Source organism: Bombina bombina, chromosome 4 (genome assembly GCF_027579735.1).
Source record: "Bombina bombina isolate aBomBom1 chromosome 4, aBomBom1.pri, whole genome shotgun sequence".
Taxonomy (NCBI): domain Eukaryota; kingdom Metazoa; phylum Chordata; class Amphibia; order Anura; family Bombinatoridae; genus Bombina; species Bombina bombina.
This window is the reverse complement of record NC_069502.1, coordinates 529,102,310-529,126,600: the sequence shown is the minus strand read 5'-3', so window position 1 is coordinate 529,126,600 and position 24,291 is coordinate 529,102,310. Positions and strand designations below refer to the sequence as shown.

General features: G+C 36.9%; 1 protein-coding gene across 8 annotated transcripts in view; it reads right to left on the bottom strand.

Moving 5' to 3' along the window:
* Positions 1–24,291, bottom strand: part of MYO6 (myosin VI) — a 635,235-nt gene that overhangs the window by 111,154 nt on the left and 499,790 nt on the right. For all 8 annotated transcript variants that reach the window (XM_053710463.1, XM_053710457.1, XM_053710460.1 and 5 more), the window contains exons 24-28: positions 17,411–17,501; positions 16,738–16,888; positions 7,661–7,869; positions 7,464–7,542; positions 5,304–5,464 (exon numbers count right to left, since the gene is read on the bottom strand). In XM_053710463.1, coding sequence (XP_053566438.1) covers positions 5,304–5,464; positions 7,464–7,542; positions 7,661–7,869; positions 16,738–16,888; positions 17,411–17,501 — 691 coding nt within the window. The remainder of the gene's footprint in view (positions 1–5,303; positions 5,465–7,463; positions 7,543–7,660; positions 7,870–16,737; positions 16,889–17,410; positions 17,502–24,291) is intronic.

The following is a 24,291-nucleotide window of genomic DNA, read 5'->3' as shown; positions in this document are numbered from 1 at the left end:
ATTTAACTAGTGTTTGCGAGGCGGGAGTGCGGCGATTTAGGGGTTAATATGTTTATTATAGTGGCGGCGATGTACGGAGCGACAGATTAGGGGTTAATAATTTTCTTTTAGTATTTGCGATGCGGGAGGGCCTCGTTTTAGGGGTTAATAGATAGTTTATGGGTGTTATTGTACTTTTTAGCACTTTAGTTATGAGTTTTATGCTACAGATTTGTAGCGTAAAACTCATAACTAATGACTTTAAAATGCGTTAGGAATGTTGGCGGTAGAGGGTGTAACGCTCACTTTTTGGCCTCCCAGGACAAACTCGTAATACCGGCGCTATGGAAGTCCCATAGAAAAAAGCCTTTACGAAATTTACGCAAGTTGATTTGCGGTAAGCCCAAAAAAGTGTGTGGTACACCTATACCTGCAAGACTCAAAATAGCAGCGGGCGTAAAAAAGCAGCGTTAGGACGTGTTAACGCTGCTTTTTTACCTTAACGCACAACTCATAATCTAGCCGATAGATAGCAAGAAAACAAAGAGAAATTGATAATAGGAGTAAAGCACGGACATACAAGGTTCCTAACTAGGGAACCTGTCCATCTGCTGCCCATATTTAGCATTGCACACTGAAACCCTTGTGCAGCATTGCCCCCTGCTCTAGGACAACCATTCCTGCCAGTCACCCCAAACAAATGAGTCAGGTTTTTTTTTTAACTTCACCACCTCTGAGATGGTAAAGAAGAGTTTAACTTACTGTAAGCAGGTTCACTCTACAAGGGCACCAAGCATTCCATTGGAGCCCTTAGATATGCAGCGTGTGTAGTGCTAACAAATAAGAGCATGCTATTTTTGCACTACAAAATGCTCATTTGCAAATCTACCACTGCTTTATTGCCGGACAGACAGACACACATTAAAGGGACATTCCAGCCAAAATTGGAATGCACATGGGAACATTTTAGTTTTGAATAGAATCATTTTTGCAATATACATGTATTCGCAAAAATGCTTATAATAAAAGATATTGCTGTTTCAAAAGTGTATTTAAGTATTCGCCGTGCCCCAGCATTTTAAATACAGCACTTGCTCAGGGAGCCTAAGGTGCTTGTACCATCTGTTAATGACTTAATTTGTTAATAGCTACCATGATATAAGCCCCACTGGTGCTCTGAGCAGCTGCAATATTTAAAATGCTGGTGCACTGAGAATATCTAGCTATGCTTTACATGCACATGCAGAGAAATATGCTAACACTAAAATAGTGATAACTTTTACTAGAAGCATTTTTGCAAATATGTTTCTACTCAAATATATAATTTATGTGCATTTTAATTTTGACACTTAACGAATAGCAAAAAATGATAGCAAATTAAAAAAAACGGTACTATATTCTAAAATGCTCTCTTTTAGATACAAAGAAAAAGTGATTTGTGCGCTAATCTTCCACTCTGGCCTGTATTAACGTGGAGGAATATTTGTCATTCTACTTTATTTATTTTGTTTGGATTTCTACTTATATCTCTATTCCCAGAGTTTTATATACAGTTTAGATTTTAGAGGTATAGCTATATATCTATTTGGTCCATAATATTTGTAGAACCTTAACCCCTTATGGCTGTCTCTAACTATTTTGTTTCAATGCTAGTGCTTTATAAGGTTTTATCCTTAAAGGGACATTAAACCCAAAAGATTTCTCTCATGATTTTGATAGAGAATACACTTTTAAACAACTTTCTAATTGACTTCTATTATCTAATTTGCTTATTTCTCTTGATATTATTTCCTGAAAAGCATATCTAGATAGGCTCAGTAGCTACTAATTGGTGGCTGCACATAGATGCCTTGTGTGACTGGCTGACCCATGTGTATTCCTATTTCTTCAACAAAGGATATCTAAAGAAAGAAGCAAATTAGATCATATAAGTAAATTGGAATGTTGTTTAAAATTGTATTCTCTGTCTGGGGCCTCCCGATCTTTTATAAATCCAACCTGATCTGGATGTATCAGTGTTGGTAATCAAGAAAAAATGTTTTGGGGTTTAATGTCCCTTTAATTTATTTTGGAACCTTTTGTATTCATTTACAGCTGCACCAGGTTTTATTGATTCAAATGGCTTTGTGCTGCTATATAGCTAGCAATACATTTTGAGTTACTGGATTACATTAGGGAGTAGAACTATCTTTTTTTAATTTTCATTAGTATTTTTACATGGTACCAAACAGGGTTGCAGGGACACCAGATTAAGGGCCAGATTACAAGTGGAGCAGTATTTAATGCTCCTGCGCTAACTCCACTAGAAGTAAGGGGTTTTATATGATATTAAACAGTGTAGCAGGGAAACCAGATTTAGGGGGAGATTTATAAAGCTGAGACGGACAGGGGCGCACATAAGCAAACCCTGTCCACCGCAGATCCCCTCTAGCGGGCTGAATTCCCCTGGAGGAATTCAGCATTGCACACGAGCGCTATTTTGCGCTCACATGCAATCCCGCCCCCTGCCCGCGCATAGCTAATCACGCGTGGGCAGGAGCTGTCAAGATCCCCGGTCGGACTAGAACGCAGAGATTGAAATTCGCCACCTAGTTGGCGAAAGGGTAGCGAACAGGTTCTCTTGTGAGAACCTGCAGTCGTAGGCAGGTGAAGACTGCCGAAAGGGCTTCATAAATCGCCCCCCAAAGGGCCAGATTACAAGTGGAGCGGTATTTAATGTGCCCGCACTAACTTCACAAGAAGTAAAGTTTTTTATATGATATTAAAGAGTGTGGCAGGGACACCAGATTAAGGACCAGATTATAAGTGGAGCAGTATTTAACCCTCTCATGCTAACTCCGCTATAAGTAAGGCTTTTGCGCACTTCTGGTAGCACTCATATTACATGTTGAAAGTAAAAAGTTTTTGGTTGAACGCTAACCTGATGCACACAAAAAGACGAACTTAGAATTATGCAATCACATTAACATATTCCCCCATAGCAGCCAATGGAGCAAAAAAAGTGGGAAAAAAACTAACACCATAATCACGCGCAAACCTGATCGCATATTCTCAAGTGCGCTAGCCCGACATGAAAATATGAATATTTCACATTCCAATGTTCTTCCCATAACAGAATATGTTCTATTTATTCATAAATAAATATTTCTTCATATATCTGCTATTTTGGTACAATGTATATCTATTTCATACATATATATAAATATATATATATATATATATATATATACACATAACTATAAATAGGTATACATTTTTATATATATATATATATATATATATATATATATATATATATTTATTTATATATTTTCCACTTAACTGCAAAAAAATATATAAAAATATATATTTATTTATATGTGTGTACATATGTATTTATGTGTTTATATGTCTGTAAATACATAAGCATATAAATACATATGTACACACACATAAATATATATATATATATATATATATATATATATATACACACAAACACATATACATATTTAGACATGTATATGTTTTAATCCATTTGCCTGTCTTTTATTTCTAACACCTGAGACCTCATATCTTTAAACCCTTATAACTTTTTTTGTGCATTTTTTTTTTTTAAATACTTTGTAATGTATTTTTGATGTTTTGTGACACTTTTTTGTTTCACAAAACAGTTAACCACAGCTCTGAGGACGTAATATTCCGAAACGCTTTAACTTTCAACTTGTAATATGAGCACCACATCCAATGAGTGCAAATACCAGCAATAAATCCCTTTTCGCTAGCGCATAACTGTTAGTGCGCCATTTGTAATCTGGCCCTATATAGTGAACCAGTTACCAAAAAAACTCCATATCATAAAGTCAATGTAACATGGTTTTCGTGAGTTGACACTTACTGCCATGTCACTTTTTTTTGCTTTACGCCCCACTTTAAGCAGGTAGACAAGGAGGGTTTTTGGTACTTAAGCGCCTCAGTTTGAGCATGTCCTGAAAATACAAAGACAGCTTTTTTCAAAAGGACATGAAAAAAAACCCTGGGTGAAATAAAAAAAAAAAGGTGTCTCACAAAAATAAACTAACAATTTCCATTAGAATAAAATCTGCATACACAGTGATAATCCAAATGAAAATTCATTCTGTGTTGCTGTTTTTCTAATCAGTTTGGAGATAACATTTTGTCTCAAGAACCATCTGTCATCCACTAGCAAAATATAACACATGAAATGCATTTAGTACAAGTATACAAGTCCATGAGGGCTCTATTGTTTGTAAAGATAACGTAGATACAATTCTTCTTCCTCTTCCACCATCTTTTTTTCAAACAATACTCTATTTAGCAGCGCAAAAATCTCAGAATCATTGCACGTGTTCTCAAAGATTCTTCTTTACAGATAAACTTAATTTGTTCATTTTGTTCCTGTTCTCTGAATATAGCAGAAAAGACATTTACAAACTTTTGTGATCTTGCTCAGTTCCTTAGAGCACAATTTATCTTTAATAAAAAATATTTAGTGGCAGAACAAAGAATATTTAAACCAGAAAACACGACACTGAAAACCCCAAATTAGCTTATGATGATGACGCTTCTTCCACGAAAATGCAGAGGCTTAACGTGCTCCTCTTGATTACACTCAGACGAGCTAAAGAAACCCAACTGATTTGTCACAGCATATGTGCCGCATGAGTCAAACAGTTAACATCACAGGAGAGGAAGATGTGGCAGAGTAAATTTAATCGAATACAACAACTTCAGTGCACATTAGATAGACTTAGACATAAGGAACCATCATGTCAGCCGGCTGCCCATGTTTTAAGAAATTCATGTATTTTCCAAGGACAATGAGGCAATTTGATCAGATACATTAGTGTAAAGAAAATTTACTCAGGACAGAAAAAACAAAACAAATAAGAACTGAAGGGAAAATGTAAACCTTGAAAAAATGCTCTGATGTCTTAATTTAATCTCACTGGTGCTGCAAGGCTTAAATGCATAGACTGCTCTTTCTAGGACCAAGGGGGGTTAAGGGGGGTAGAGATTAAAACATTATTGCTATGTACAGTGTGATCTGGAGAAGTTGAAGCTATAAGGTTAATATATTCCCACCAAACTGGCTGGAGGCTCAGTATAATGTAAAAGAAATGATTCAGCATCGTATTGCTGCAACTTGCAATGAAAGTTTGACAAAGTCCCTTTCAGATTGTAAAGTTTTATTACTAGCTTAAGGATTGTAGCTTCAATACTGCCTATCTATTGCTCTTGAATAGAGGGGCTGAGTTTCTCTCTATTACAAACTGAAAATAAATCATTTAAAGACAAGCTGAAGCAGTGAAAAGTATATTTACCTGCGCAGCGCTGAATCTGACACAGACTCCTCGCTGATCAGCTCTGCCTCACTCTGTGCTATTCTCATTGCAAGCTCTCGATCCCGACGCTCTTGCTCCAGTATTGTCTGTTGCTGGGACTCTTCTTCCCTCTCTATAGCCAGCTGCCTTTCCACCTCCTCCTGCAAACAACACAGTTTAATGAAATGATCTTTTATTATATCACCAGATTATTCAGTCATACACTATTATATACATGATATTTACTGCACCCTGCTGCACCGTTACATGGCATAATAATAGTTACAAAATATCAGATCTCTGGGCTTAGGGTTCCCAGTCCTCTCCTTAAGCATATTAATATTCATTTTTGGAGATCCTTAATTGAGCATACATTGCTTAAGATGACTGAGCCACTGATAAACCCTAATTAAGAAATAGACAATACATTTTAAGGACTGAATCAAAACCACTGCAGTAGAACAATGACATTATGGTCAATACAACTGAATAATTGACACTCTAGTATTACGGAGCTCACTGAAAAAAATTGTGTGCGTGCCGTATGGCTAGGGCGTCGATTGGAGACCAGTTAAAAGCATCAGCTCGCAAAAAAAAAATAGTTTTGAAGCTTGCGTCCGGAGTGCAGGGTATTAGAATTTCATTGCTACATTAAAAAAGTAAGTTATAATATATCTTCATTAGAATGAATGAATTAAAGTCCATCTAAAATATTGCTTCCATTCCGGATTTTATTATTCAAAGTTTACCATCACTTTAAGTTCTTCCAACCAATTGTTCATTAAAAGTTCAATGTCCCATGTGTCAATGTTAAAAAAAGTTCCCTAAACAAGTCAGGATTGCTGAAATAATGTTACAGATCTGAGTACACAACAATTGTTCATTAACCCCTTAATGACCACAATGTACCCTGTATGTCACTGGTTGTTAAGGCTTTTTCCGGACATAATAGCACAAGTCTAGCAAGTACACGCTATTAATGCCCTCCCTCCAGCAGGCTTTGTGGAATAGAGCAGTCTCAACGCTGGTGGCAAGACCACGCTATAAAACAATCAAGTCCCAAAAAAAGGCCAGCGACATACAGGGTACGTCGCTGGTCCTTAAGGGGGTTAAAGATTAGTGTAATACAGCAATTTTTAACCAAAGTCATTGGAACAGAATTAGCTATCATAACCCCAAGGTAAAGCGTAACATGAGATTATGGCTGAGAATGAAAAAATGCCAACTTGTTTATAGTATCTGTCATTGTGCCATGTTGGGTAACGCTTCATTGTCTGTATAATTTCTTAGCTTTTTAATATTTAATTGGGAACTCAGGCATTAACATATATTTTAAGCCAATAAAATTCCTTGCTTTTTTATATATATATAAAAAATTAAATAATGTTTTAGCATCCAATATACCCTTTAAAAAAAGAGGGTAAAAAAAACTACCAAGAGCAAAAGTTGAACAGCACTAGTTGATCTGGAATAAAAAGGTTGTTTCAATACAAAATGAAATGTCATAAAAATATCTACAACTGTAAGCTGCACATTTTTCACTTAGAGAGAATGTTGACTGTTCTAGGCAGAATCCAATCTATTTTACTGAACAAATATATAGTAGAAGGATCAGTTACAACCACAGAAACGCATACCATTTTCTGCTACGTGGATATTATGTTGAAGAAGCCTAACGCCGAAAACAAAATATATCTTGTATTTCCATTAAGTAACAGAGAATTACAAAGTAAGCTGCTTAGACTATACCTCTTTTCTTGTTCTTATCAATTTGCAACGACCGTGTTATACAAATGGAAATGCTGCTAAGATTATAGTTAGACAGGGATTATTGAAGAAATGTTTGAATATACAATTAGGGAAGGTGCCTTTTACATCAAATGTAGAATGATGCATTAAAGGTAAAGATCCTCACTTTCTGAGGCTGAAGAACTCTAGTGTATTAGTAAAGGCAGGCTCAATGCCCCTTAGATTCACTGATCAATATGATGTATCAAAAAGATAAATATGAAATGAATCACTCATGCAAATGATGCCACAAGCTGTACTAACGCAAAAAAACAAACACAATAAAACAACATTGTTAATGGGATAAGGGAAAAGGAGACCGTTTTTGCTGTAATCTAATTAAAATTTATGAGGAGTTCAAATCAAACTAACCTGTATTCGTTTTTCTTCATCTTCCCTTTTTTTCCTTTCTTCTTCTTCCAGTTTTCTTTTTAATTCAATTTCAGCTTTTCTACAAAAGGAATAAATGAAAAACAACCAAAAAGAATGAAAGTGTATTAGATGAATGCACCAGAAAAGCAAATAGTTTGATAGATTCAAAAATGAATTTGTTTCCTAGGACTACTCACAGCCTTCTCTCATTTTCCTCTTTTCTACGAAGTTCGTCTTCTGCTTCAAGCCTTTTTCGCACTCTTTCCATTTCTTCATGGATACGGCGCAGTCGTTCAGCTTCCTCTTCCTCCTGTTTCTTCCTCTGCAGAGCACTGAGAAGTTGGCCTGAGCTCTTCACCAGAGTATCATATTCTCTGTCTATTTGCTCACGGGTCATTATAGTAGCCTGGAAGACGGGACAAACCAGTAGTAGAAGTATGTTCTAGAAATGTCTATTTAGTTTTTTTTATTATTGTAAGAGAAACAATCCTGAATATAGGACATAGGAATAAAACATGAGCTAGAGTGTCCTATTTGCAGCTATTAAATTATATATTTATATGTCAAAGCAATAGCCAAAATATTGATTATATTTATTACACAATAAAGATTATCAGTTCCCAATGACACGTTTTCTTATGAAACAAAGATTTCCTCTTGATTTTTTCTTCAAATCCCACTAGTATTCCTAACTGCAGTGCTATAGAGTCAATTTCAAGCACCGTATTGATCTTTATAGATTTGCCACTTCACCTTAGGGTTGAAAGCTTAGAAACTTTTTTTTACCAGCAAAGCAATAATTAGCAAATAATTGACCCATAACTTTAAACTTCAGTGTAGCAAGGGCACCGAATAAACCTATAGCAAGAAGCCTAATGAGACAATGAGCTACACTTCATCAAAAATAAGCATTGCCAGCAACAGCATCCTTGAAACACAAATTAGCAAAACAATAAAATGCTATACACATTAAACTAAAGTCCTGCTTATATTTTAGCAGTGTGTTTAGCTTTTAGTGGAATAAACTATGTAATAATGTTATAGAGGTGATTATTGGCATAGTATTATTTAGACTACATTTTGGGCTAAATTACAAATGGAGCGCAAAATAATGCTTTCCCGAAAGCCATATTTGCGCTGCACTGAGTAAAGTTGAGCACAATGCGAACGCCAGATCGCATTCGCATTGCTAGGAAGTATTGCACTTACAAGAGGGTGTTTCCATAGGCTCCAATGAAAGCCTGTTCTCATGTCGTGAGATACAGCATGAGAACCTAGCACAGTGGAGAGGGTATGTAGTGCAGCAAAGGGCAGCATTTTTTAAATATATATGTATATTATTATATACAGTGGGTATTGAAAAGAATCACCCCCCCTTGAAAATAATCACATTTTGTTGCATTGCAGCCTGAAATAAAGACAGACACAGTTTTTGTTTATCCAGTTGTAATTACTTAGTGCAACTTATAACATCCAAGTAAAAGATACAACACCAACAAGTCAGGCAGAGTTGGAAAAAGGATCACCCCCTTCTAAAATTACTTGTAAACTCAATCAGGTGTAGCTAATCACCTTCTCAACAGCACACACAAAATCATTTGACCTTCAACTGTGATCAGCAGTGGGCATATTGATTAGCTCAGCATGAAAAGAGCTTTCCTGGAGCATCTCAGTCCCTGGTAGTGCAACTGAAGCAAACAATCAACTATGGGTGGCAAGGAACCGTTGAAAGATCTCCGGAATAAAGTTGTGGACAGCCATACGTCAGGAGATGGATACAAGAAAGTAGCAAAGGCTTCATCAATGCCTAGAAGCACAGTGAAGTCTATTATTAAGAAGTGAAAGGTATTTGATACAACACAGACCCTCTCTGGATTAGGACGTTGCTCTAAACTGGGTGAAAGAGCCAGGAGGAAACTGGTCAGAGAGGCTACAAAGAGGCCCACAGCAATTCTGAAGCAGTTGCAGGAATGTATGACAAAGGAGCCGATTTATTACAGTGCGGACGGGCATGATACAATGTAACTTATCATGTCCGCCGCACATCGATAAATGCCAACAGCATACGCTGTCGGCAATTATCATTGCACAAGCAGTTGTTATGAACCATTCAAATAACACCATACCTAAAGTAAAGCATGGATGTGGTAATATCCTGTTATGGGGGCGTTTCCCTGCAGCCGGCACTGGAGCACTTGTCAGGATACAAGCAATAATGGATGGGGAAAAATACCGTCAAATTCTTGAGGAAAATCTGCTGCCTTCTGACAGGAAGTTGTCAATGGGAAGGTTTACCTTCCAACATGACAATGACCCAAAGCACACAGCAAAAATGACCACACAGTGGTTGAAGGAGCAAAGGGTGAATGTCTTTGTATGACCTAGTCAGAGCCCAGACTTAACCCCCATTAAATATATGTGGCATGACTTGAAGACTCCAGTCCACCATCAAATGTAACAGAACTGGAGCAGTTCTGCAAAAGAAGAGTGGTCAAATATTGCACAGTCTAGATGTGCAAAGTTAGTAGAGACATATCCTAACAGACTAAAGGCTGTAATTAAAGCAAAAGGTGGTTCAACAAAATACTGACACAATGGGGTGATCCTTTTTCCAACTCAGTAATTATGTTTTTGAATTGTCTTTATTTTTGCCTGACAGGTTGGTGTGAGTCATTACAATTGGATAAACAAAAAATGTCTTTATTTCAGGCTGCAAAGCAACAACATGTGATTATTTTCAAGGGGTTAATTCTTTTCAATACCCACTGTACATATATATGTATGTGTTAATATGTGCATATACATATATATTTACAGTGAACACACAGTTCCCATAGACTGCAATGCAAAGGCCCTTTTCAGTGCCGTTTTTTTCTAACACCCCACACCCACCAGCTTTAACCCTATATAACTGCTTTTTGGAGTTATTTTATTACCAAATAAAGATGCTACTATCTTTATTTTTTAATAAAATATATTACACTGTATTTTGGGGGCATCTGGAGCACGTTTTAAAATTAACCAGCAATCCAATTTCTGGTTAATTTTATAAGCACTAATTGCTACTGTGAGCTGGCAGTAGCAATAACCAGCCACTTGTAATGGCTGGTTATTCATTGCGCATCTGCAAAAGGGCAAATAAATTAGCGCTCCACTTGTATAATCTAGCCCTTTGTCTTTTAAATTTCTTGTCTTGTTCTAAACAGATAGGAAGGTCAAAATTAAAGTATGCATGGGTACATTTTAATATTAAAGGCAAATGTGGTCAAAATTGAAATGCACTTTGATTAATTAAATCTTTGAATAGAAACATTTGCAATATACAAGTATTGACAAAAATCACTGTTTTAGTGTTAACATGTTTCTCTGCATGTGCATGTGAAACAGAGCTAGATTTTCTCAGTGCACCAGCATTTTAAATACTGCAGCTGCTCAGTGTGCCAGTGGGGCTTGTTTTGTGTCAGCAATTAACAAATTGAGTAATTACTAGATGGTATAATTTAAAATGCTGGTGCATGTTGCAGACTTAAGTACACTTTTGAAACAGCTATAGCTTTTATTAGAAGCATGTTTGCTTATACAAGTATATTACAAAAATGCTTATATTAAAAACTACCATTAGCAAAAAATGTGTAACAGTTATTACTCTTTCAATGGTATATGCACATAGTCTTTGTCTGCCCTGTGCACCAGCATTCAACCACCACACCTTATCAGAGAGTCAGAAGGCTTGTATGATCAAGTTGGGCCTAGTCCTTTTATATGCACACTTTCTGAAGCACCAGATACTACTGGGCATGTGCAAAAGGTTACAGTGTATACTATATCAGTCTGTGATTGAATAATGGCTGTCACATGATACAAGGGGCCAGCAAATTGAAGTAAATTTTGAAAATGTCAGATTTTTTTTTACAGTTCATTTAAAGTATAAAGTCCCTTATAATATAATGTATTATAAGGGACAGTCTAGTAAAAATTAAATGTTTAAGATTCGGATAGGGCATGTAATTTTAAAGAACTTTCCAAATTACTTTGATCATCAAATTTGCTTTGTTCCCTTGGAATACTTTATTGAAATCTAAACCCTTGAAGGCTGCCTCTTATCCCAGTGCATTTTGACAGTTTTTCAAAGCTAGACAGCACTAGCTCATGTATGTCATATAGATAACATTGTGCTCACTCCCATGGAGTTTTTAATGAGACAGCACTGATTGGATAAATGCAAGTCTTTCAAAAGGGCTGACATAAGGGGGCAGTCTGCAGAGGCTTAAATACAAGGTAATCACAGAGGTAAAAAGTGTATTAATATAACAGTGTTTGTTATGCAAAACTGGGGAAGGGTAACAAATGGATTATCTATATTTTTAAACAATAAAAATTCAGGAGTACTGTCCCTTTAATGGTCATTTAAATTAAAACTTAAAAATAAGCTTTTTTTTGTTTTTCAATATTGTTTGTAGGTTGAACTTGATGGACTTCTGTCTGTCTTTCAACCTCATCTACTATGTAAAAAAAATCCTATCTTGTAATAACCCAGATCTAATATGACTGCGAGGTAGTCTAAATAAAAATTACATTGGTTCTCATTATTTTACAAAAGCTATGTGCCGTGAATAAGACAATTTTCCTTTTAGGCCTAAAAACAGTCTATAAGCAACTGATGTAAAATTCCTGGTGTATAAAATACCAGAGCTAAAAAGAAAGTAAAGAAAGTCTGAAAAGTACAAAAAATGTTTAAAGAAATTGTAAACTTTTAAAGCCAAGTATCAAGTAATAATCTATTAAAAATACTTACCTTTGCGCCATGGTAAGCATAACGCAGATCCTACGCCTGCATCACCTGCTTTTTTTAGCAGATCGATGATGAATCCAGGTTCCTCCAATTATTGTGTGCCCCCTTTGGCGCCAGCTCATGGGGCAACGCAACGATTGAAGGAAGCCGAATTCGTCATCTATATGGTAATGAAAGCAGGAGATGCAGGCAGAGGATTGGCGTTATGTTTACCATAACACAAAGGTATTTTAAAAAATAAGCGTCTTTGTAAACTTTAATGCATTAAAGTGCCCCTATTTTTAAGATTGTTATTTAAATCACTTTAACACTCTTTTTTGTTGACCTTTATATAAATAAGGAATATATCACTTATCTTAAGATGTGAGGCTGGAGGCGTTTATTGCCACTAATATCCTATCAATTATTTTTCTACTTTATGTTTGAATGAGACTAAGCTCATTAGCAATTACATTCCTACATTATGACAATTTGTATGTATGCAGTCAGTGTTGACGCTACTTCATTTTGAAAGCGGAAAACAAGCACAGCTGTTAAAATGATCTGCCAGCAGTTTGGCTTGCAGCTGTGTAAAGGATGCCTGTGCCTTAAATTCAATAAAGCCTCAACTGGCACGGTAGATGCATTTTAGCAATATATAACCAGCATTCAAGAGCATATGCAGTGAAATCACGTCCATATACCTACTAGTAAGAATTCTACTAATCACTGTCTGTGGTCGCAGAGACTATATGCTAATGATGAGCTTAGCTTGCAAACTGCCTTTCTGCTATAATAATTTGTGAGGAGTTACTCTCTGCCGCTTGGCAGAAGGTTTCCTTTTAGCGGAGAACTGAAATTCCTCAATACCCAGGATATGTAAGGCAGTACGCATTGACCTTATACTATAAATACACAGCCCATCAGTTACAGATGAGCAAAAGTTTGACATTTCTTTCACTTTAATATTTTCATTCTTGTGGAAAGAAGAATGATCAAATTCACGGCAACTTGGGCATAAATGGTAAGCTACAGTATAATAATAGACACAGAAACAAGTCGCAGTCACAATGTAACCTCACACTGTATGGGTAAAGCAGAGGTTTTGTTTCCTAAACATGATTTATAAATAGGGATTTCTGAGTGCATAATGGAGGAAAAATATTTTGCAAAAAATGATAAGTATTTGACAGTCGGGAGTCAATTTTTAGGTAAGAAATATCTACTGTCTAAATAAACATTGCCCAAGTGAATATATTGCACATGAAGTTAATATAACTCTATATAATTTAGCACAGGGCTGTCCAACTTTTTAAACAGAATGGGCCTTAACTGAGAAAAAATGTTTTAAAAGGACAGGGAACATAATTCATTTTTATTTTTTTATTAATTTTCAAACATATACATAACTGATGGTTATATTGTATTGTGTTTTGCAATATTAAAGGGACATGAAACCCCAAAATGTTCATTCATAATTCAGATAGGAGTATACAATTGTATACAAGTTTCCAATTTACTTCTATTATGTAATTTGTTTTGTTCTTTTGGTAGCATTTGTTGAAAAGCATACCTAGGTAGGCTCAGGAGCAGAAATGCACTACAGGAAGCTAATCATTCCTTCTGCTTTTTAATGTAACTTTTTAATATATTTGAATGTTGTTATACCTACTTATTTCTGAGTATGGTAGACACCACAATCTATGCTTTATACGTTGTCTGTGCAGATGTTTTTTTACCTACTTGCTCTGTAACTAAAAAGTCTAGTAGCTAGCCTGCAGATTAACAAAAATACGGCTTTCACTAATAACAGTATAAAAGAGCTACCCCAATGGACTGCTAATTTGTAAAATTGTTTGACAATCATTATGTAGGAGGCCACTTCCCTGCACTGGCATGGCAATGCTTTAAACTGAAACCATAGATACATTTAAAAATTGTTTGGATACATTTCGGTCTAGAAACAGAATTCATGGGATATGATTGTTGGATTAAATGGGTCACCTTTTAGTGGGATTATTTAATCTTAACTGGAGTTGTTGTAAGTATTTACTGTATATTTGTATAGGTTGAACTCGATGGATTTCGGGTCTTTTTTTCAACCTTATCTACATAAGGCATACTTGTTCAAATACACAGAAAATGGCTGCGGATCTTTAACCTCTTGCAGATTTTGATGGACAAACAGCCTATATTTACAAACAGTACCCAAGTGTTCTTTGGTCACAGACGGTTACATTACATTTCTTGGCATGTATAATTTATCTCAACTTTTTATCTGGTCATTTATGGGACTGGTTGAAACTTTTTGACCTGCCAATTCCTAATCGGATTTGAAACCATTGCTCAACCTTAGCCCTTAGACAATTCAAGTAACTTTTCAAGTTTAGATCAAATTCCATAAACAGTCAGGGACCTATCTTTGTTCTGATGTTCTATTGTATGTTATATACTTAAGGTAGTATATATTTGTGCTTAACCCCTATGTGCACTCAGCACCTCTATAATGGTACTGTGGTACTGGAGGGGTTAATGTCATGCATTAGCTGAACTTTAGCGATAGCAAATTTATTGTTTGTATTTACAATTGGGGCTTAGTCCAGTAGTCTAATATCTATAACTTTATAAGTGACTACAATTTCACTTTCTAATATATCTGTAAAAGAGAGCATTGCTATCTCAAATGTTATTTATTTCATAAATGTCTCCCCCTTCATTATTTACCGACCAGTGCTGTGATTTATACCCTATTATATTAAAGCATAAAGATCACCCACTAGTACTAAGAGATTATGTGGGGGCTTCATGGAAAATCAACCTGAGACCCTGTTTTTTGCACTCTATTGCTAGGTCATAGTTTATGGTCTCTCTCACCCTATATGTTTCATCGTAGTTAGATCTTGAGATACTGTAGTTTCTAGTTTATATATTACCCATAATGCTAAAGGACAAGTAAATACAGTAGATATATGATAACAAAACAATGCAATAGCTCTTAGTCTGAACTTCAAATTAGTATTTTTTTCAAAGTTTTGTCTATTTCCACTCCCCCTGTATCATGTGACAGCCATCAGCCAATCACAAATGCATATATGTATATTCTGTGAATTCTTGCACATGCTCAGTAGGAGCTGGTGACTCAAAAAGTGTAAATATAAAAATACTGTGCAGATTTTGTTAAAGAAAGTTGTTTAAAATGCATGCTCTGGGGCCAATTTATCAATGTCTGTCAGACATGATACGCTGTAGCGTTTCATGTCCGACAGACATCACTGAATGCCGACAGCATATGCTTTCGGCATTTTTACATTGTACAAGCAGTACACCAGAACTGCTTATGCAATGCCGCCCCTGCAGATTTGCACCCAATTGGCCACAAGCAGGGGATGTCAATCAGCACGATAGTATAGGATTGGGCAGATTGCAGACCGCAGCCTCAGAGGCAGCGGACCAGTTATGGATCAGCGGTCTTAAGACCGCTGCTTCATAACTGCTGTTTCCGGGGAGCCTGAAGGCTCGCGCGGAAGCAGGGGCATCAAGCTCCATTCGGAACTTGATAATTCGGCCCCTCTATCTAAAGCATTAAAGATGTATTTTGACTTGAGTGTCCCTTTAAGTGCAATCTAACTGTATTATATTCACTGATGTCTATGTAACTTAGGCCTTTTAGTTGTTTTTTTCTTCTTATGTATACCCATTGCCTCATGTTTTGATGATGTTAAGGCATAAGAGAAAGCTTGTCTTGAGCCATAGAGGGGTATTCTTGAAATGGGGAGTTTAAGATCTGTCATTAGTTACATTCATTTGAAGGTATAACTTAAGGAACACAAACATCTCCTCTGCATGTCTCTTATATGTTGTCTTTATGCTACACAAGATGTATATTGTACCTTTTAATTTGTTGTTGCTCCCCTATTGTATTTGAAAAATCAATAAAAAAAAAAATCAAGTAACCTCAGCCTAATATTAGTCTTTTCCTTTAAATATTTAAACAAAAGAAACAACAACTTGACCTGCTCAATACAAATTTGAACAGTAGAATAGTAAACACAAACAATAACATAATAGATAAACATATAGCATTTAAAAATATAATAATACCATACTGCTATTGGCGTAAGCAAACAATTCACCACACCTTTTAATAATTAAAACAATTTTTTTTTTTTTTAAAAAGACCAGGAAAAAATATCCCAAAAGGAATAAAAAAGCATTTTATGCAAAATGTACATGTGTCTGTCTCCTGCCCTGTCAGCTTGAAGAAAAATCACTGCCAACAAATATAATGAGACAACTCTCATTCTGCAAAGTAAATACAGCAAGAATACAGCAGCATTTCCCACCACCACTCATCAAAAATGTGAATCACCATATTATTTGTGATAACGGGATTTACAATTTTCAGCAAAAGCATAAAACACAGGCAGACTATATAAAATGTATTCCTTATCTTTCATTATTACATTTTAGGCTTGTGTATACAGAAGAACACAATAAGCTCACCTTTATCTTGGCAAGGAGAGCATCAATGGAAAACTCCAAGTCTTTCACCTGTTTGCTCATTTCGGGTTTTCCTTCTTTCAGAGCATTAACAACTTCATTAAATTTAGTAAGTCTGTGTTTGAGAGTCTGCACCTTTACCATTCCATCAATACTAGAAAACAAACAAAAAACATACAGCTGTCATTTCTTTGCTCTAAGGAACTTTTTTTTTCTTACTGTGAAAAAAGATCCTTAAATATTATTATTAATGAAAATATTTTTACATAATGATTTCAAGTAATCACACAGAGAAGCAGAGAAATGTTAGACATGTTCCTGACTGATTTATGTGGCATATAATGGTACTGACTTACAGCATAAAATGAAGGTCAACTACAGATATAAAACTAGTTGCTAAAATGGAAACGGGAGATGATAGTTATATTTATGTTGCAAGCTGAAGTAACATATAACTCAGGCCGGCAGCTGATTGGTATGGTGCTGTTGTCTGCTTCAGTCTGTGCTGCTATAGAATGGCTGCTTCTCTTTATATTTATGCATCTCACTCTCATCTATCAAAGAGTGACTTTACTGGATGTAAAAAAAGGCACCGGTATATGATTTGTTTGCATACATAAAATTATTTTCTGTGGACGTAGAAGAGCATTTTGTGAAAGAAATAGTATTTTCTTACCGTGGTTTATGTTTCTTTTTGCATAGCCACATTCGAACGGTTTTCTGCATTTTAATGCAAGCACATGCCCGATATTTGATTTTGTTTTTTACTGGAAAAATAAATATATTTAAGTATTTTTAGCAATACAAAGAAAATACAAAAAATATATAAAATAATTATCACAATATTTGTATAAATGCAAAAAGTTGTTAAAGTGAAGTGATGGACCCTATATATTCAGTGCAAATATATAGTCTTACAAACAGTCTGGACCAATTTAGGGGATCAAAATACATTTATGCAAACATGTGAATTAAACTCTAACAACACTATAAATAAATACTGGTACATTTTTAACCATGATGCGAAGTTGGTAAAAAATCAGAAAGAAAGAAAAGGCTACAATAATATTTTTTTCTCGTTTACTTTATGCAACATGAAACACCAAATTTGTATTTAATGATTCAAAAAGATAGTACGATTTTAAACAATTTTCCAATGTACTTTTATTATATGATTAGCTTCATTCTCTTTGTATCCTTTGTTGAAGAAGCAGCAGTCCACTACTGAGTGCTAGCTAAACACACTGGGTGAGCCAATGAAAAGAAACATATATGTGTAGCCACAAATCAGCTGCTAGCTCCCAGTAGTACAAGAAACATTTGTTAAAAAAGTTGTTTAAATTGCATGCTGTATATGAATCATGAAAGTTTAACTATGACTTTACTGTCCCTTGGAAGTTAAAATTAAACATTCATAAAAACATCACATTCCAATTTACTTTCATTATCAAATGTATCTCTTTATTTTGGTATTCTTTGTTGAATGAAATTTATAGTGCACAAGACGTGCATGCTCTTAATCCTACCTCAGTATGCTCTAATGCAAATGAGCTCATTCTCAAAACCAAGAGAAAGAGGAACATTTGCTGCTAAGTGTAAATTGGAAAGTATTTTTTTTATTTCATTATCTATCTGTCACATTTAAGGGACACTGAACCCAAATTTTTTCTTTCATGATTCAGATAGAGCATGACATTTTAAAGGGACAGTAAGCACCAGAATTTTGTTGTTTAAAAAGGTAGATAATCCCTTTATTACCCATTCCCCAATTTTGCATAACCAACACAGCTACAATAATATACTTTTTACCTCTGTGATAACCTTGTATCTATGGCTCTGCAAACTGCCCTCTTATTTCAGTTCTTTTGACAGACGTGCATTTTTAACCAATCAGTGCTTGCTCTTAGGAGCTTCACGTGCCTGAGCTCAATGTTATCTATATGAAACACATGAACTAACACCCTCTAGTGGTGACAAACTATCAAAATGCTTTCAGATTAGAGGTGGCCTTCAAGGTCTAAGAAATTAGCATATATACCAAGAGAACAAAGCAAAATTGGTAATAAAAGTAAATTGGAAAGTTGTTTAAAATTACATGCCCTATTTAAATCATGAAAGTTTTTTTTTACTTGACTGTCCCTTTAAGCAACTTTCTAATTTACTCCTTTTATCATTTTTTCTTAATTCACTTGGTATCTTTATTTGAAATGCAAGAATGTGTTTAGATGCGGCCCATTTTTGGTGAACAACCTGGGTTGTTCTTGCTGATTGGTGGATAAATTCATCCACCAATAAAAAAGTGATGTCCAGAGTCCTGAACCAAAAAACAACAGCTTAGATGCGTTCTTTTTCAAATAAAGAAAGCAAGGGAACGAAGAAATTTTGAAAATAGGAGTAAATTAGAAAGTTGCTTAAAATTGCATGCTCTGTCTGAATCACAAAAGAAAAAATTTGGGTTCAGTGTCCCTATAAGTCACAATCTTCTCTGCCTGTGTCTTTTTTGTGTTCTAAAATGCAGATAATGGTCTATATTTATTTAAAACAACAAATTTTACCTTTCTGATTAAAATACTGTACTATATATATATATATATATATATATATATATATATATACATATATATATATATGAAAGATTTTTCATCACAGCATACTGATCTTAAGATAACATTCTAGACAATGAACAAGCCAGACATATGTGCTTTTTTGATCTAGTGTAGATATTCAGCAATCATCACTGTCAACTATGAGTACATATTGTACAAGATGCTTTTATCTCCTAAGTGATATAGTCAAGTATAGTGATAAAAATGAAACACTTGCAGCAAAGGGTCTGTATCTAACACAATAATGTTCTTCAAGTAGAATAAATGTTTTTTTAAAAAAAACGACTTTTAAAAGGACTGCTCACTGTCAGCAAACCATTGTAAAAGTTTTCTATCAACTAAGATTTTTTTTTTTAATAGTTCTGGAAATTTAGTTTTAAAAGATTAAATAATACCGTGAATAATTAAGAAAATCAGTTATATTATTATTATTATTATCATACACAGTAATATTTGTTAGGAAGGTTATAGTTATAGTAACTAAAGCTTGGCAGAAAAAAAAAACAAAATTTATGCTTACCTGATAAATTTATTTCTCTTGTGGTGTATCCAGTCCACGGATCATCCATTACTTGTGGGATATTCTCCTTCCCAACAGGAAGCTGCAAGAGGATCACCCACAGCAGAGCTGTCTATATAGCTCCTCCCCTAACTGCCACCTCCCAGTCATTCGACCGAAGACAAGCAAGAGAAAGGAGAAACTATAGGGTGCAGTGGTGACTGTAGTTTAAAAATAAAAAACACCTGCATTAAAATGACAGGGCGGGCCGTGGACTGGATACACCACAAGAGAAATAAATTTATCAGGTAACCATAAATTTTGTTTTCTCTTGTAAGGTGTATCCAGTCCACGGATCATCCATTACTTGTGGGATACCAATACCAAAGCTATAGGACACGGATGAAGGGAGGGACAAGGCAGGCGCTTAAACGGAAGGCACCACTGCCTGTAAGACCTTTCTCCCAAAAATAGCCTCCGAAGAAGCAAAAGTATCAAATTTATAGAATTTAGAAAAAGTATGAAGCGAAGACCAAGTCGCCGCCTTACAAATCTGTTCAACAGAAGCCTCATTCTTAAAAGCCCATGTGGAAGCTACCGCTCTAGTAGAATGAGCTGCAATTCTTTCAGGAGGCTGCTGGCCAGCAGTCTTATAAGCTATGCGTATTATACTCCTTAGCCAAAAAGAAAGAGACGTTGCCGAAGCCTTTTGGCCTCTCCCTCTGTCCAGAGTAGACAACAAACAATGCAGATGTTTGACGAAAATCTTTAGTAGCTTGTAAATAAAACTTTAAAGCACGAACCACGTCAAGATTGTGTAAAAGACGTTCCTTCTTAGAAGAAGGATTAGGACACAGTGACGGTACAACAATCTCCTGATTGATATTTTTATTAGATACCACCTTAGGTAGAAAACCAGGTTTGGTACATAACACTACCTTATCTGTATGGAAAATGAGATAAGGGGAATCACATTGTAAAGCAGATAACTCCGAAACTCTTCGAGCCGAGGAAATAGCTACTAAAAACAGAACTTTCCAAGATAAGAGCTTAATATCTATGGAATGCAAAGGTTCAAACGGAAACCCTTGAAGAACCTTAAGAACTAAATTTAACTCCATGGCGAGCAACAGGTTTAAACACAGGCTTGATTCTAACTAAAGCCTGACAAAACGCCTGAACATCTGGAACCTCAGCCAGACGTTTGTGCAAAAGAATAGACAGAGCAGAAATCTGTCCCTTTAAGGAACTAGCTGACAAACCCTTCTCCAATCCTTCTTGGAGAAAAGATAATATCCTAGGAATCCTGACCTTACTCCATGAGCAACCCTTGGATTCACACCAATGAAGATATTTACACCATATCTTATGATAGATTTTCCTGGTGACAGGCTTTCGCGCCTGTATTAAGGTATCAATGACCGACTCGGAGAAACCGCGCTTTGATAAAATCAAGCATTCAATCTCCAAGCAGTCAGATGCAGAGAAATTAGATTTGGATGGTTGAAAGGACCCTGAAGTAGAAGGTCCTGTCTCAGATGCAGAATCCATGGTGGAAAGGATGACATGTCCACCAGATCGGCATACCAAGTCCTGCGCGGATACGGATGCTCTCTCCTGCTTGATCTTGGCAATCAGACGAGGGAGCAGAGGAAACGGTGAAAACACATAAGCCAGGTTGAAGGACCAAGGCGCTGCTAGAGCATCAATCAGTGCTGCCTTGGGATCCCTGGACCTGGATCCGTAACAAGGAAGCTTGGCGTTCAAGAGTGAATCTCTGCCCATCGAATTATCTTTGAAACCTCCAACATTGCTAGGGAACTCCTTGTTCCCCCTTGATGGTTGATGTAAGCTACAGTCGTGATGTTGTCCGACTGAAATCTGATGAACCTGACCGCAGCAAGCTGAGGCCAAGCCTGAAGAGCATTGAATATCGCTCTTAGTTCCAGAATGTTTATCGGAAGGAGTGCCTCCTCCTGAGTCCACGAGCCCTGAGCCTTCAGGGAGTTCCAGACTGCACCCCAGCCCAGAAGGCTGGCATCTGTTGTTACTATTGTCCAATCTGGTCTGCGGAAGGTCATACCCTTGGACAGATGGACCCGAGATAGCCACCAGAGAAGAGAATCCCTGGTCTCTTGATCCAGATTTAGTAGAGGGGACAAATCTGTGTAATCCCCATTCCACTGACTGAGCATGCAGAGTTGCAGCGGTCTGAGATGTAGGCAGGCAAACGGCACTATGTCTATTGCCGCTACCATTAAGCCAATTACTTCCATACACTGAGCCACTGAAGGGCGAGAAGTAGAATAAAGAACACGGCAGAAATTTAGAAGTTTTGACAACCTGGCCTCTGTCAGGTAAATCTTCATTTCTGCAGAATCTATTAGAGTTCCCAGGAAGGAGACTCTTGTGAGAGGGGATAGAGAACTCTTTTCTTCGTTCACTTTCCACCCATGAGACCTCAGGAATGCCATAACAATGTCCGTATGGGACTTGGCAATTTGAAAATTCGACGCCTGTATCAGAATGTCATCTAAGTAAGGGGCTACTGCTATACCCCGCGGCCTTAGGACCGCCAGAAGTGACCCCAGAACCTTCGTAAAGATTCTTGGTGCCGTAGCTAACCCAAAGGGAAGAGCCACAAACTGGTAATGCCTGTCTAGGAAGGCGAACCTGAGAAACCGATGATGATCTCTGTGTATCGGAATGTGAAGATAAGCATCCTTTAAGTCCACGGTAGTCATATATTGACCCTCCTGGATCATAGGTAGGATGGTTCGAATAGTCTCCATCTTGAAGGATGGGACCCTGAGAAATTTGTTTAGGATCTTGAGATCTAAGATTGGTCTGAAGGTTCCCTCTTTCTTGGGAACCACAAATAGATTTGAATAGAATCCTTGCCCCTGTTCCTCCTTTGGAACTGGGTGGATCACTCCCATAACTAGGAGGTCTTGAACACAATGTAAGAATGCCTCTCTCTTTATCTGGTTTGCAGATAATTGTGAGAGGTGAAATCTTCCTTTTGGGGAAGAAGCTTTGAAGTCCAGAAGATATCCCTGGGACACAATTTCCAACGCCCAGGGATCCTGGACATCTCTTGCCCAAGCCTGGGCGAAGAGAGAAAGTCTGCCCCCTACTAGATTCGTTACCGGATCGGGGGCTGATCTTTCATGCTGTCTTAGAGGCAGCAGCAGGCTTCTTGGCCTGCTTTCCTTTGTTCCAAGCCTGGTTTGGTCTCCAGACCGGCTTGGACTGGGCAAAATTTCCCTCTTGTTTTGTATTAGAGGAAGTTGATGCCGCGCCAGTCTTGAAGTTTCGAAAGGCACGAAAATTTGTTTGTTTGGTCCTTAATTTGTTGGACCTATCCTGAGGAAGGGCATGACCTTTTCCTCCAGTAATATCAGAAATGATCTCCTCAGTCCAGGCCCGAATAGGGTCTGCCCCTTGAAGGGAATGTTGAGAAGCTTAGACTTTGAAGTAACGTCAGCTGACCAGGATTTAAGCCATAGCGCCCTACGCGCCTGTATAGCAAAACCTTGAGTTCTTAAGCCGTTAGTTTGGTTAAATGAACAACGGCGTCAGAAACAAATGAATTGGCTAGCTTAAGCGCTTTAAGCTTGTCAAGTATATCATCCAATGGGGTTTCTACCTGTAGAGCCTCTTCCAGAGACTCAAACCAGAAGGCCGCAGCAGCAGTGACCGGGGCAATGCATGCAAGAGGCTGGAGAATAAAACCCTGTTGAATAAACATTTTCTTAAGGTAACCCTCTAACTTTTTATCCATTGGATCTAGGAAAGCACAACTGTCCTCGACGGAGATAGTTGTACGCTTAGCTAGGGTAGAGACTGCTCCCTCCACCTTAGGGACCATTTGCCATAAGTCCCGTGTAGCGGCATCTATTGGAAACATTTTCTTAAAAACAGGAGGGGGAGAGAACGGTACACCTGGTCTATCCCATTCCTTAGTAATAATTTCTGAAAACCTCTTAGGTATTGGAAAAACATCAGTGTAAACAGGCATTGGATAGTATTTATCCAATCTACACAATTTCTCTGGCACTATAATGGTGTCACAGTCATCCAGAGTAGCTAAAACCTCCCTGAGCAACACGCGGAGGTGTTCAAGCTTAAATTTAAATGTTGACATATCAGAATCAGGTTGAAGCATTTTCCCTGAGTCAGAAAAATCACCCACAGATAGAAGCTCTCCTACCTCAGCTTCTGCATATTGTGAGGGGATATCAGACATAGCTACTAAAGCGTCAGAGTGCTCTGTATTTCTCCTAGCCCCAGAGCTGTCTCGCTTTCCTTGTAACCCTGGTAGTTTGGACAATACCGCTGTAAGTGTATGATCCATAACTGCCGCCATGTCTTGTAAAGTAAACGCTATGGGCGCGCTAGATGTACTTGGCGCCTCTTGAGCGGGCGTCCCTTGAGCGGAAGTCAAAGGTT